This window comes from Ranitomeya imitator, chromosome 3 (assembly GCF_032444005.1).
Source record: "Ranitomeya imitator isolate aRanImi1 chromosome 3, aRanImi1.pri, whole genome shotgun sequence".
In the NCBI taxonomy this organism is placed as follows: domain Eukaryota; kingdom Metazoa; phylum Chordata; class Amphibia; order Anura; family Dendrobatidae; genus Ranitomeya; species Ranitomeya imitator.
In genome coordinates this window covers 88,736,778-88,752,224 of record NC_091284.1, presented here as the reverse complement: position 1 = coordinate 88,752,224, position 15,447 = coordinate 88,736,778, and the positions used below count along the sequence as shown (strand labels likewise).

The window sequence follows — 15,447 nt, the reverse complement described above, 5'->3', positions numbered from 1 at the left end:
CTTGTCTATACTTGCCCGCTTTTCACATGTAAAGCGACATGAAATAAATGACGCTATAAAAATGTATAATACTTTTTAAAATAGATTTTCCATTGTCATGTATTGTGTCTGAATTCTAACCATGTCTGCTATTCCTCTTGTTTTTATTATTAGGAGAACTGCCTTTATCTCTGGCAGCCTGCACCAACCAAATAGATATTGTCCAGTATCTCCTACAGAACCAGTACTCTCCAGCCAATATTGCTGCCAGGGACTCTTTTGGAAACACAGTGCTTCATGCCTTGGTTGACATTGCAGACAATACAGTAGAAAATACAAAGTTCGTAACCAAAATGTATGGCGAGATTTTGGTTTTTGGAGCACAGATTAAACCATCCTTGAGACTAGAAGAAATTACAAATAAGAAAGGTTTAACTGCACTAACCTTAGCAGCCAAAACGGGTAAAATCGGGGTAAGTGACAAGAAGGATACTAAAGGCTGAATTTCTATATGCAGTTTTTGATGTAGGTTTTGGTGCCATACTGTGCTGGCATAAAGCTATAAGCCGGCGTAATGCTATATTGTATAAACATTAGTTGGAATTTGACATGCAACAGATATGTTAGATAAAGATATACTCTGCTGGTGCACGCTATGATGGTGGTTTGCACACGGCGCTGCAACGTTCAGGCTAGGGACCCTCTTAGAGGGTGGCCGTGACGTGGCAGTGGCTTCATACAGTCTGATCGAAATGTTCAACTAAAAATCTCGTGAACAATTTTGAATATTTTTGCCTTGCGGCATTAGCTCAACATATGATTTTTGGATGTGCAGTCCATGTCTTTTTTTTCTACAGTTCCGGCAAAATCAGAGATATTTTACTCAGTAGAAAGCAGAGTACCAAACTAGAACACGTGTAATCAAGCAGTGGCAACAGTACTGTACTGTGCCCAAACCAAGCCAGATGGCATCCACACAGTACCTAAGGCAGGGGTGGGGAACCTTTTCCGGCTGGGGGACTTTTGGAAATTTCTACCATCATCCAGGGGCCAAATAAAAATGATCACCTTGAAAAGTACCCCAGTATATTTAGTCAAACAATTAATTACGGTAACTCACCGTTAATGTGACGGCTTGAGCTGCTTCTCTTTGGAGCAGCTGTGATGTTAGGTGATGCTGATCATGTTGCTTCTCACAGTTGCTTTTCCAGGGGTGGCACGAAGATGACAGGGGGGGCACAGAAATTACAGGGGGGGGGGGGCACAAAGATCAAAGGAAGGCACACAGCTGGGGGACACAGAGGTCAGAAAGGGGTACATAGCTGGGGGGCACATAGCTGGAGGAGATGGAGATCACATGGGAGCACAAATATCACAGGGGGGTACATAGCAGGGGCACAAAGATCACAGGGAGCACAAAGCTAAGAGCCTCAGAGATCACAGGATGCACATAGCTGGGGGGCACAGAGATCACAGGGGGACATATAGCTGGAGGACAGATAAATCACAGGAGGGCATATAGCATGAGAGCACAGAAATCACTGGGGGCACAAAGATCAAAGGAGGGCACATAGCTGGGGGCACGGAGATAAGAGGGGCACATAGCTGGGGGGCACATAGCTGGAGGGGACAGATCATAGGGGGCACAGATCACATGGGAGCACAAATATTGCAGGGGGTACATAGCAGGAGGGCACAAGTATCACAGGGGGCCATAGATCACAGGAGGGCTCAAAGCTGGGAGCCACAGAGATCACAGGGATGCACATATCTGGGGGGCACAGATCACAGGGGGCATATAGCTGGAGGGCACAGAAATCACGGGGAACAGAGATCACAGGGGGTACATAGCTGGGGGGAACAGATCTTAGAGGCATATTGCTGAAGGGACTGATAGATCACAGGGGGAACAGAGATCACAGAGGGGGCACATAGATGGGGCACAGAGATCACAGGGGGCATATAGCTGCAGGGGGACGAGAGATCACAGGGAACAGATCATGGGGGCACAGAAATCACAGGAGGGGCACAGAGATGACACGGGGGCACCTAGCTCGGAGGAACAGAGATCACAGGGGGCTTATAGTTGGGGGAGCAAAAAGATCACAGGGGGCACATAGCTGGGTATAAAGGGTTAGGAAGGGCACAGAGATGACATGGGGGCACATAGCTGGGAGGCACAGAGATCACAGAGGGCTTATATTTGGGGGAGCAAAAAGATCACATTGGGGCACATAGCGGGGAGGCACAGAGATCACAGGGGGCACATAGCTGAGGGGCACAGGGATCACAGGAGGGGCACATAGCTGGGAGGCACAGATATCATAGGGGGCTTCTAGTTGGGGGAGCAAAGAGATCATATTGGGGCACATAGCAGGGGGGCACACAGATCACAGTGGGCACATAGATTAGCTGTTGGATACAGATCACCTGCAGAGCTGCCAGCACAAAGATTGCACTGGACTCTCTGGCTGCATCAGCTCCTCTTCCGGGACAGTAGGACGGGACAGCATTTGGCACTGGCCCCGCCCATTCAGGTGCTAGCCCCACCCACCCTGGCACTAACCCCGTCCACCCCAATAACACCATTCATGTGTAGGACAGGCAGCGTTCTGTGATGAACGCTGCGTGCCGTGCACTTTGGGTTAAAGAGCCGGCAGGAAGCGGCTGCTGCCCAGACATTGCAGACTCCAGGGACCTTCCCAAGGGCCGCATGAAAAGCCACTGCGGGCCGCATGCGGTCCATGGGCCGGAGATTCCCCACCTCTGACCTAACGACTCACACTGCAACAAGCAGTGACCACATTGTGCGAAACACTGCCAATAGAGTATCATATATGGAAAATATGATAGTAGATTATAGTGGCCATTTAGCACCTATAGCTCCACTGTTGCACCATAGAACGGGCCACAGAGCCACAAAACATTGATTTTTATTCAGGCTGGATTGTTACAATGGTGGTTTGGCTGATTGAATGCAGTGTATGCTTCTTCTTTTTTGGGTCACAAATTGTTTCAGTGGACCGTATCAGCCATCACATAATATTTAGTAACAACTGTTTATATGCTTTCAGGTGTTTGCCTATATTCTCAGGAGAGAAATAAAGAATCCGGAGTGCAGGCATCTTTCTAGAAAGTTCACTGAATGGGCATATGGCCCGGTCCATTCTTCTCTATATGATCTTTCTGGTGTAGACACAACAGAAAATAATTCAGTCCTAGAGATCATCGCCTATAGCAGTGAAACACCGGTGAGTTACAAGTAGGAGGGTCAGTTGTTTTGGGTTTGATCAGTGACCCAGAACCCCACTCGAAGGGTGGCATAGTTAACTAAGAAACTCAGCTTGTTATAACTGGAACAGATTTTACATAAAGGGAATCTGTCACTAGGTTTTTGCTCCCTCATCTGAGAGCAGCTTGATGTACAGTGGGCACGGAAAGTATTAAGAATTTAAATTTTCCAGACACTCATATTAATGTCACATGCTGTCCATTTCCTTGTGATCCTCCTTGAGATGGTTCTACTCCTTCATTGGAGGCCAGATGTGTTTAATTAAACTGATAGGACATGATTTGGAAAGGAGGTGGTGGAGGACCTTCTGTGACATCAGAGCATGCACAGTGATTAGCACTGAGAACGGTACCATGACCAATGAAGGAAGGATGCTGAAACATGTGCAGAATCGTACATCTTTCTCATTGCACAAGAAGAACAAGAGGCGGCTCTATAACGGAAGGTCGTCTATATAAGACCTCACAGCTCACAGTGCATGTCAGACCAAATAAGAATCAAAGTCAAAGGAACTGGCCAAGGAGCTCAGAGACAAAATTGTGGCAAGGCACAGATCTGGCCAAGGTTACAACAGAATTTCTGCAGTACTCAAGGTTCCTAAAAGTACAGTGGCATCCAGAATCTGTAAATAGAAGAAGATTGGGATCACCAGAAATCTTCCTATTCTGGCCGTCCAGCCAAACTGAGTAATTGTGAGAGAAGAGCCTTGGTGAGAGAAGTAAAGAAGAACCCCAAAATCACTGTGGCTGAGCTACAGAGATGCAGTAAGGAGATAGGAGAAAGTTCCACAAAGTCAACTGTCACTGCAGCCCTCCACCAGTCGGGCCTTTATGGCAGAGTGGCCCAACGGAAGCCTTTCCTCAGTGCAAGACACATGAAAGCCCACATAGAGTTTGCTAAAAAAAACAGATGAAGGACTCCCAGACTATGAGAATTAAGATTCTCTGGTCTGATGAGACGAAGATAGACCTTTTTTGATGATAATTCTAAGCAGTATGTGTGGAGAAAACCTGGCACTGCTCATCACCTGCCCAATACAATCCCAACAGTGAAACATGGTGGTGGCGGCAGCATCATGCTATGGGGGTGTTTTTCAGCTGCAGGGACAGGATGACTGGTTATCATTAAAGGAAACATGAAAGTGGCCAAGTACAGAGATATCCTGGCTGAAAACCTCTTCCAGAGTGCTCTGGACCTCAAACTTGGCCGAAGGTTCACCTTCCAACAAGACAATGACCCTAAGTACCCAGCCAAAATAACAAAGAGTGGCTTCATAACAACTCTGTGACCATTCTTGACTGGTCAGCCAGAGCCCTGAGCTAAACTCAATTGAGCATCTCTGGAGAGACCTGAAAATGGCTGTCCACCAACGTTCACCATCCAACTTGACGGAACTGGAGAGGATCTGCAAGGAAGAATGGTAGAGTATCTTCAAATCCAGGTGTGAAAAACTTGTTGCATCATTCCCAAGAAGACTCATGGCTGTACTAGCTCAAAAGGGTGCTTCGACTCAATACTGAGCAAAGGGTCTGAATACTTACAACGATGCAATATTTCAGTTTTTTTTAATAAATTTACAAATATTACTAGATTTCAGTTTTTTTCAATCAAGATGTGGTGCGGAGTGTACATTAATGAGAAAAAAATGAACCACATGGGTCCACTGCATCCTGAGAGTGCATTTGTTTGGAGCCCTAGGCAGGTAAACATCTCTGCCTTTTTGCTGCTTTCTGAATTTTTGGAGGATCTCTGAATCCTCTTTTTGTGCTATATCTCTTTTGAATTTACCAACTGGTTGCAATGAAACAAAGAGTGAAAAATTTAAAGGGGTCTGAATAATTTCCATACCCACTGTAGGAAAAGAGAAGTCGAATATCACATAAATAAAAATTGGGTTATATAGGTTGACCAAAGCGTTATTAAACATACCGTAAGTACATACATACAGTTAGGTCCATATATATTTGGACAGAGACAACATTTTTGTAATTTAGGTTATAGTCATTACCACAATGAATTTTAAACAAAACAATTCAGATGCAGTTGAAGTTCAGACTTTCAGCTTTCATTTGAGGGTATCCACATTAAAATTGGATGAAGGGTTTAGGAGTTTCAGCTCCTTAACATGTGCCACCCTGTTTTTAAAGGGACCAAAAGTAATTGGACAGATTCACTAATTTTAAATAAAATGTTCATTTATAGTACTTGGTTGAAAATCCTTTGTTGGCAATGACGGCCTGAAGTCTTGAACTCATGAACATCACCAGACGCTGTGTTTCCTCCTTTTTGATGCTCTGCCATGCCTTCACTGGTGGTTTTCAGTTGCTGTTTGTTTGTGGGCCTTTCTGTCTGAAGTTTAGTCTTTAACAAGTGAAATGCATGCTCAATATGGTTGAGATCAGGTGACTGACTTGACTATTCAAGAATAATCCACTTTTGTGCTTTAATAAACTCCTGGGTTGCTTTGGCTTTATGTTTTGCGTCATTGTCCATCTGTAGTATGAAATGACGACCAATCATTTTTCCTGAATTTGGCTGGATCTGAGCACACAGTATGTCTCTGAATACCTCAGAATTCATTCAGCTGCTTCTGTCCTGTGTCACATCATCAATAAACACTAGTGACCCAGTTCCACTGGCAGCCATGCATGCCCAAGCCATCACACTGCCTCCGCCGTGTTTTACAGATGATGTGGTATGCTTTGGATCATGAGCTGTACCACGCCTTCACCATAATTTTCTCTTTCCATCATTCTGGTAGAGGTTGATCTTGGTTTCATCTGTCCAAAGAATGTTCTTCCAGAACTGTGCTGGCTTTTTTAGAGTTTTTTAGCAAAGTCCAGTCTAGCCTTTTTATTCTTGATGCTTATGAGTGGCTGCACCGTGCAGTGAACCCTCTGTATTTACTTTCATGCAGTCTTCTCTTTATGGTAGGTTTGGATATTGATACGCCGACCTCCTGGAGAGTGTTGTTCACTTGGTTGGCTGTTGTGAAGGGGTTTCTCTTCACCATGGAGATTATTCTGCGATCATCGACCACTGTTCGGTGGGTGCCCAGGTCTTTTTGCATTGATGAGTTCACCAGTGCTTTCTTTCTTTCTAAAGATGTACCAAACTGTAGATTTTGCCACTCCTAATATTGTAGAAATTTCTCGGATGGGTTTTTTTTGTTTTCGCAGCTTAAGGATGGCTTGTTTCACCTACATGGAGAGCTCCTTTGACCGCAAGTTTACTTCACAGCAAAACCTTCCAAATGCAAGCACCACACCTCAAATCAACTCCAGGCCTTTTATCTTTAATTGAGAATGACATAACAAAGATATTGCCCACACCTGTCCATGAAATAGCCTTAGAGTCAATTGTCCAATTACTTTTGGTCCCTTTAAAAACAGGGTGGCACATGTTAAGGAGCTGAAACTCCTAAACCCTTCATCCAATTTTAATGTGGATACCCTCAAATGAAAGCTGAAAGTCTGAACTTCAACTGCATCTGAATTGTTTTGTTTAAAATTCATTGTGGTAATGTCTATAACCAAAATTAGAAAAATGTTGTCTCTGTCCAAATATATATGGACCTAACTGTATAAAAATTCTCAACCCATGCCCCTTTTTTCCTCAACTTTACATCGCTTCTCCTTATAACCAAAAGCCAAAATGTGGACAGCGAATCTTTGCAGACAAGAAACACCAATGGGCATGGAAGGGGAAAACAATTACATTATATTATAATATGTATACAATATATTACATTACGACCAGTCCTACCTGAAAGAACCCCATCCTGTTACCTTGAGAGAAAAATATCGAGGCCAATGTTGTTCACGTGCACGCTGTCTCGTAACAATTATTCGACTCTGTCACCTTCATGCTTCCTGTGCCTCATCACCACACCATCCATGGCCTGAACATGTTTTGGCTCCTGCATGTTAGGTAAACATCTAGCCCTGTCCATTCCTCTTGGATTTCTTGGCCATGTTCTTCTAGAGACTATCTCAGCCCATACTATGAAAATATTTGCAAACAAATCCCTCAGTCTTCATTAACACCAAAGGATTTACCACTTTTACCTTGCAGAGGTCATTACCTCATGCATGAATTGTAAGTATCATGTTACCAGCATACTGCTTGCTTCTTTCCACCTCCATTCATAGAAATTGCATCCATCGGAGTTCCTTACCCCTTTCCATAACATTATAACCCGTGTATTACCTAAATTATGACCAACGGGTCAGATAATGGGTCGTTTTTTGCCCAGAAAGTGTATGAATGACCTACAACAAAATACAATATGGACTGCAATGGACCTGTAAGAAAAACAGTAAAAACACAAATGAAAACTGCTGTGTAAAACAAATAATGTGTCCACGAATTCTATCGGGTACCATGTCTAACGATCAACTGTGGATGAATATAGCCAAGGAAGAATTTCAATTTACATCTACCCAGCGCTTTTACTTCTCCCTCTGACAGGCCACAAGAATCTGCCATAGAGGCCATCCCTATTTGAAAAGAATGGGTCCAGAGGTTAGCAGGAATCAGGCCCAACTTCCTGAGCCCCGACTTAAAAACCATTGCATATTGATACTGTGTTAATGGCACGTTCTCATAGTGCAAAAGAAAATCATCCCTCAAACCACCTTGCATGAAATATTCCCACACTAACATTACTGGACAAAATGTGGACTGCAATACATTAACAGACAGCAATGTACCCCAGCCGAAAATATCTGTCTTTGATCTTCTACGACTATTTAAAACCTTTCCTAGTGTTATAACATCAACAACCAAAAGTCCCTTCATCAAACTTCTATTGGGTGGAACTCCGCAATCCTTAACACCCCAAAAAGGCTAAATAAAGTGACCGCCCGTGGATCTCTGCATACTATCTCTAGAATTTACTAGCCTGGACAATAACTGAAAAAATGCTGGACAACGCATATCACCGGCCACCTCTTCGACTGCAAAATATTTTGTCACATCAGTAACTCTAGGCGATTTTAACAAGAAAGCAACAACTGCTAAACACTTGGACACTTTAGGCCAGGTGCTATTGAATGCCTCAAAACCTCTAAATAATCCAGAGTTACTGACAGGAGAGCTGACAAATCCTCGGCAATACCTCAGTTAACGCATGATAGCCAATCACTCCATGCATTGCTATCTGCACAGCATCTTCCCGCAGAGACTCAGTTTTTAATCAAATCGACAGGTTCCTCTTTACCAGGATCCACGAGGCATAATGGTCCCACCAAATCGGCCAATGGATGAAGCTCCCTAAGAACCTACGTCTGCAAATGGTGCAAAGCATCAGGAATCAAACTTTGTGAACCTGGAATGACTTGGCCTTGAACCAAATATTGATTGAAGGCAGCACAGGGCCAAATGTGTCACCAAAGCCAAGAGCAGAGGGGACGAAGATGTCTTGGAGTTTTGCCATAGCGGTACCGAACTATTGTCCATCCAGAAGCAAATACTTTTATTACTAAGTCCATCCCTGCACAATTCCACCGCCACTACTATTGGAAACAACTCAAGTAAAGTCATATCCCGCATTAAACCTCTATCACTCCAAGCTCTTTGCACCAATGTGTCTCCAAACTTGACTCAAAACTGTCTCCTCCCTGCTGCATCTGCTTGCCACGTCCTCATTCCAAAATATTGATATACCATTGAAAGATTGGAGAAAAACCTTCAAAACTATCAAATCTTTTTTCATGTGCCATGTTAATCTCACAATATGGTGCGGCTGGGAAACACTACTTTGTCTCCAGTGATAAACGCTGGAAGAACACCCTACCCATGGGCATAACTTTGCAGGAAAAACAAACAAACCTAGAAACAGCCCCGTTGATCAGACCTCCATATGGAAACCCCACTCATGGACCACGTAGGACTTGTTGCTCTAGGTCAGGGGTCCCCAACCTGTAGCTCGGGAGCCACATGTGGCTCACGGTCCCATGAATTGTGACTCGCGGCTGTCTGTCAGCTTGGTGCATTAGCTCCAGTTGTAGCAAACCGTTAGGAAAAGCACATCTGAAAATGGTGAATTTCGTGAGCAGCCCTGCACAAAAAAGCAGATCTGGATGCACATATACTGGTCTTAGGGGTTTTGAGATGATTTAAGAGGAGGTGTTTGAAGCTGGATGTGACAGTGTCTTGGGAGTGCTTTATAGGAGGATACTGAATTGGGGTCTTGTAGGAACCCATGGATCTTTGTATACTGCTTTGGGGTGATTGATTTTTGTGGAAAAGGTTTGGTAACCAGTATTGTGTGGGGGGCGGGAACTGAATGTGTCTCGCGACCCTCCCTCAGAGCTGAATGTGGCTCTTAAGGTCAGAAACGTTGGGGACCTCTGCTCTAGGTAATGCAGGTACGTGTAATGCACATGTTCTATCCTAATAAATAAGAAGCATGCAGTACAGCCCCTTTGACTGTCAAATGTTGCACCATTGTAGTTTAATCTTTTTTAGCTTTCTCAGTGTAGGTAGTTCTGCAATGAAGGCTGTCACGCCATCATTAGGGTAATGAAGTGAATTATACATCCATGTTCTACAGAATCGCCATGAGATGTTGCTGGTGGAGCCTCTCAACAGATTATTACAAGACAAGTGGGATCGTTTTGTCAAGCGTATCTTCTACTTGAACTTCTTGACGTATGTGATATATATCACCATTTTTACCATAGCCGCCTACTACAGACCAGTTGTGGGCAATGTAAGTGTTTTTTTTAAATTACTAAATTGAGAACTTATAATGAATATTGGATAGAGTTGAAATGGAATGTGTCATCAGAAAATCACCTATTGTTTAAATTGGGTTTTCATATCGAATGTATTTTTAAAAATATTTGATAATGTTTTTTTATTTTCCATATCATAGCAATATTTAAAAAATAAATAAATAGAAGTCCAGTAATTATCATACTGGCCCTAAAGGGCCCCATACACATTTCTGTATATAAAAGTGTCCCGAACCGACAATTTAAGCAAGACTGCTTGGCAATCTAATGTGCATGGGGGGCAGGGGGCTTCCAATTCTCCCCAACTGATGATGTAAGGATCAACAGGTTTTAATCTTTATTACATTTTATTCTTCTCGTAAAGTAAAAAGAGCTCTAGCTCATTGTAAATTATGTATAATAACAACGGTGTTGAATTTTTCAGCCCCCGTTCCCTGTAGATAGTAAACTTCGTACCACTGGGGAGGTGATGACTGTGATCGGGGGGATCTATTTCTTTTTAAGAGGGGTAAGTTAATACTGTGAGATCATCCAGATGAGAAATCTGTGAACATGCATTATAAATATAGGTAAAAACATACTTCTAGGTGACTACTAGGAACGTTGAATCTATTTATCCTGGTTGTTCAGTCTTGGGACAAAAGTTTGCAGTCAGTCTATGCACACGGTCACGATTCCCCGGTATTGCCTGTGCGAGCAGCTGGGTATGTGACCGATTGTATGCCATTTGCTTACTTGTGATCACATTCCAACTAGACGTATTCAGCTTTTCTTAATAGAAGAGAATTGAGAGAAACCTACATGTCTAGTTGGCATGTGGCTGCTAGTATACAAATTGCATACATACTGTCACCTAACCATCTGCTCACACTGGCAGCAGCAGGGAATTGTGCAGAAAAGTGTCCCCAGCCTGGACAACCCTTTTAGATATCAATCAGCATCTAGAGAACCGTCATACCTTCTACATAATCTGGCATCTATCTATCTGTTTGTCTGTCCATCGATTCATGCCAATGCAATAAAAGAGTAGCCCCACTTCTTCACATACTTGGGCTGCAGTGCTGCCTGTTGGTTTCTTCATCTATTGAGTAGACCTTGAGTCATTACCAAGGAGCGCTGTCCAAAACCGGAAATGTTGGTTTCCATTTTGCATCCATTTTTGCTCCATTTGTAACAAATCCATTTCTTTTAACTGTGAATCCATTGCAAATAAATGGAAACTGGTCACCTGAACAGATAATGGTAAAATGTACATTGTTTGGTTCCTTTAGGTCCAGTATTTCATGCAGAGACATCTATCCTTGAAGGCACTGCTTGTTGACAGCTACAGTGAAATTCTGTTGTAAGTCCACATTTTTAGACTATTTCTTCTATTTTGTTGTGCAGTAGGTGAAAAAAAATGTTATAGAGCTGACCTGGGCAAAGTGTCACATTCGGCCCTCTGACTGTTCCAGCCACCCGATGACCAAGACAGCCGAAGAGCCTAAAACCATGCAGCAGCTCTCACCCTCCTGGCGTCCCGATATCACCGCTATCTGCATCCTCAGAATAAAAATATCGATAAATATAATGGTGGAGGTCGGGCCATCATCTCTTCCCTTCCACCATTCAGTTTGTGGATGAGACAGCAGATGCGATGACATCACTACATAACGTCTGCTGTGCCGAGCGTCAGTGCACACAGCAAAGACCGGAGTATATAGGGAGGCAAAGTAGCTCTTATACTGTATATAGGAGCCTATGTGAGGGCTAATACTGTATATAGAGGTCTTTGTGTGGATTCATACAATATATAGGGGACTATATTGGGGCTCATACTGTATATAGGGGGCTATGTGAGGGCTCATGCTGAATATAGGAAGGCTATGTGGAGGCTCATAATGTATATAAGGGCTGTGTGGAGTCTCAAACTGTATATTGGGGCTGTGCAAGGGCTCATACTGTATATAGGAGGGCAGTGTGATGGTTTATACTGCATTTAGGATTGCCATATGAGGGCTCACACTGTATATAGGGGCTATGTGTAGGCTTCTACTGTATATAGGGGGTTGTGTGTGGGCTCAAATATATAGGGGGCGTCAGCATACTTAGTTTTGCTCAAAATGAGTTTATACAATTAATATCAATATACAATGATTATTATAATGAATTTGTTCATATTACTATTGAGCAGAATTAATTTCAGACTATTGGTTCGGCCTCCACAACAGTTACAAATCTCTCGTGTGAACCCTTGGGAAAATGAATTGCCCACCTCTGTTATAGAGGATGCACAATGTGGCTGTCTGCTCAATTGATACTGCATCCACTGCTTTCACAGGACAGGAGCAATGTTCCCTCTTTAAATGGGGTTTTCTGCTTTGGACAATCCTGATAGCGTTCCATTTTACTGCAGCACCTCCACAGGAGAAACTGAGAATTACACATTGCTCATTCAAACAATAGGTTGACTATGTAGGTCAGGACAGGGCTTCATAGCAAGAGACTCTCTTTGTTGCCGCTCTCTGCTCTCTCTCGCCAAAAGATAAGGGCCCTTTACAGAAATCATAGAATTCCATAAGCGAGTGTATAAAAATATGTTTGTTTAAAGGCGAATACCTCTGCTTTAATTAAAAAAAGAAAAAGAAAGCTACATTTTAAAGATGCCGAGCGAATTTGATGCTTCTGGAGACACAATCAAAAGATTTTCAAACTGCTGTATCTTGGTGTTTGGAATATCCAGAAAGCAGGGTTAATGGATTAATTCCCAAATAGTAAGTGATTTGCTAGAATAATTGATCACTTACTGATCACTGAAGGTTTGATCACTGGGACCTCCAGCGATCCTGATAACGGTGCTTTCGAACCTGGGAACCATAGTGAATGGAGCAGACGGACACATGCTTGATCTCTGTTCCATTCATTGTCTATGGTACTGTCAGAAATAGTGGGACAATGTACTCGACTTTTCTCTGGCAGTCCCATAGAAAATAATTATTTGCAGCTCCACTGCATTCAAGATGGGACTCTGCAGTGCCCCATTTTACAGATACTGTATGCCGATTGTCCCAGCAGTCGGACCCCCAGCAATCAGTTATCCCTTGACATTTGGGGATAACTTACTATTTTGGGAGTAACCCTTTTAGTGATCTGGGAAGTTGAGGCTCCTACAAAGTGGAGGTCCCCAGTAAATTGAACCCTTATCCCCTTCCTTTTATCTGACCCTTATAATGTTTTTTTTCTATGTCTTCTCTAGTTTTTGTCAGTCAGTCTTTGTCTTGATGTCCACTTTCTTGTACTTTTTTGGGAGACACGAGTACGTGGCGTTTATGGTCATCTGCTTAGCATTGAGCTGGGTCAATGTGCTGTACTTCACCCGAGGCTTCCAGCAGATGGGGATTTACGCAGTGATGATTGAGAAGGTCGGTGACGTTCCTATTCATGCTTGTTGTGTCCACATGGTTAACATTTACCTATATGGATTTACTAAATGTTAACGACCGCACAATTAACTCTAGACATATATCCATCTCCTTTTTACATCAGTATAATGGGTGTAATGATAGTAATGGACACCTGTCACCAGGATAGTCATCTATGCATTCATTACCTTTGTAAGATGCCCTAATAATAGTAAATTACTGACAGCAACTGCAAATATGTCATCTTGGGAGAGCTGCCTACATAGAAATGTAGCTGCCATAGGAAGATCACACAAATAGTAGAACCAACATACCGTATTTGTAAAAAAAAAAAAAATATGGTATAAAGCCACATGAGCGATCCCCCTCTAAAGTGTAACCTACCCCTGTGGGAAGAAAAGTGTTGCTACGGCTATGTGCACACGTTCAGGATTTCTTGCAGAAATTTCCTGTGCAAAATCGGACATTTTCGGCATGAAATCCGCATGCGTTTTTACCGCGTTTTTAACGCATTTTTGGTGCGTTTTTTTTGTAGATTTTTCCGCAGGTTCCCAATGCAATAATATAGTGGGAAATCCGCAAAAAAATTCGCAAAATTAATGAACATGCTGCATTTTTTACCGCAATGCATTTTTTTTCGTGGAAAAAAACGCATCATGTGCACAAAAATTACGGAATGCATTCTAAATGATGAGATGCATAATGTATGCGTTTTTTTTGCGTTTTTACAGCGAAAAAAGCACGAAAAAGCACGAAAAATCTGCAACGTGTGCACACAGCCGTAATGTCTCTGGCCTTCTTCTTGGTACATTGACTCTTCTTCAATTATACATTGTCTCCCAATATGACGAGATGAGATAATAATAATTTTATTTATATAGCGCCATGAGATCATCCTGCACATAATCTTTTTCTTTTTTTTTTGCAGATGATACTACGGGATATGCTTCGCTTCATGTTTGTCTATATTCTGTTCCTCATTGGATTTGCAGCAGGTATGAAATACAGTTCACTTTTATTTCCTAATAAATCAGCAATTCTATTACCAGGTTATTCTGCCATAGTGTATGCCGGAGACTTTATACAGAACGATTCGCTCCCTACTTTATCCGGAAAAATTGCTGTAACTTCTCAAATAGCCGATCAATCGTACTGAAATTTGGACTGTGCATACCTTGGTTCACGTGAAACTGACGGTTTAAAGCAGGTGTTGAACGTGTCCACCGTTCACATCCAAGCATGCCTGCAAGGGCCATTCCATATTGTTGAATGTGTTCCGCAGGGCGTCTGAGGTCATAACCTGAATTTCTCGCGGTATGTTCTCTAGGAGCGCCTGTAATGTTCGTGACTTATTGGTGTACACCCAGCCCTTCAAATGGTCCCAATGGAAAAAATCTGGTAATAACGAATTGTTTGGGCCCTTTCAATTCCTGACTGACAGTGACTCGGTATGGTCGAACACGACGTTTCTTGGTGGCTCGTTGACATGTGGAATATGACACCTGTCTCCTGTGCATTGATTTACTGGAGATGCCAGAAGTTGCTGTTTCACATAATTGAATTGTTTCCTTAGATATTTTCGGATGTCCTCCATCATGCCTATTCAGTAATGTTCCTGTACATTCCATCTTATTCACCATTGACAGAATACTTGGTTTGGACAGCTGAGTTTGACCTCTAAACTTCTTTACAAACTCACTTTGGCACCTTTTTAAGGATTCAGCTTTCCAGTAAGTTTTCACAATGAAAACATGCTCCTCCAAACTGTATCTGTACATTGTTAACAAATGAAGACGGAATTCGGCAGGAGTGAAATGCAAGCTCTACATATAAACTACCGTCACTCAGAAAGGCGTGCAGCCAGTGTCTCGTAGTGGAGACGGCCCGTGGGGCGACAAGTCCACAAAACCATTCGGTTTTGTCATATCACCATCTTGCACAGATAAACTGTATTCAGGGTCAGTAGGTGACAGTAGAGAGTTCTCTCTAATATACAGGTGACAAAAAATGAAGAAAACATCCCGTATTTGATACT

At 42.8% G+C, this 15,447-nt stretch overlaps 1 protein-coding gene across 1 annotated transcript in view; it reads left to right on the top strand.

Annotated features, from left to right (window-relative positions):
• Positions 1-15,447, top strand: part of TRPV1 (transient receptor potential cation channel subfamily V member 1) — a 58,452-nt gene that overhangs the window by 21,865 nt on the left and 21,140 nt on the right. Inside the window, exons 5-11 of the mRNA XM_069760050.1 lie at positions 154-452; positions 3,054-3,230; positions 9,828-9,986; positions 10,436-10,519; positions 11,283-11,353; positions 13,247-13,412; positions 14,341-14,407. Coding sequence (XP_069616151.1) covers positions 154-452; positions 3,054-3,230; positions 9,828-9,986; positions 10,436-10,519; positions 11,283-11,353; positions 13,247-13,412; positions 14,341-14,407 — 1,023 coding nt within the window. The remainder of the gene's footprint in view (positions 1-153; positions 453-3,053; positions 3,231-9,827; positions 9,987-10,435; positions 10,520-11,282; positions 11,354-13,246; positions 13,413-14,340; positions 14,408-15,447) is intronic.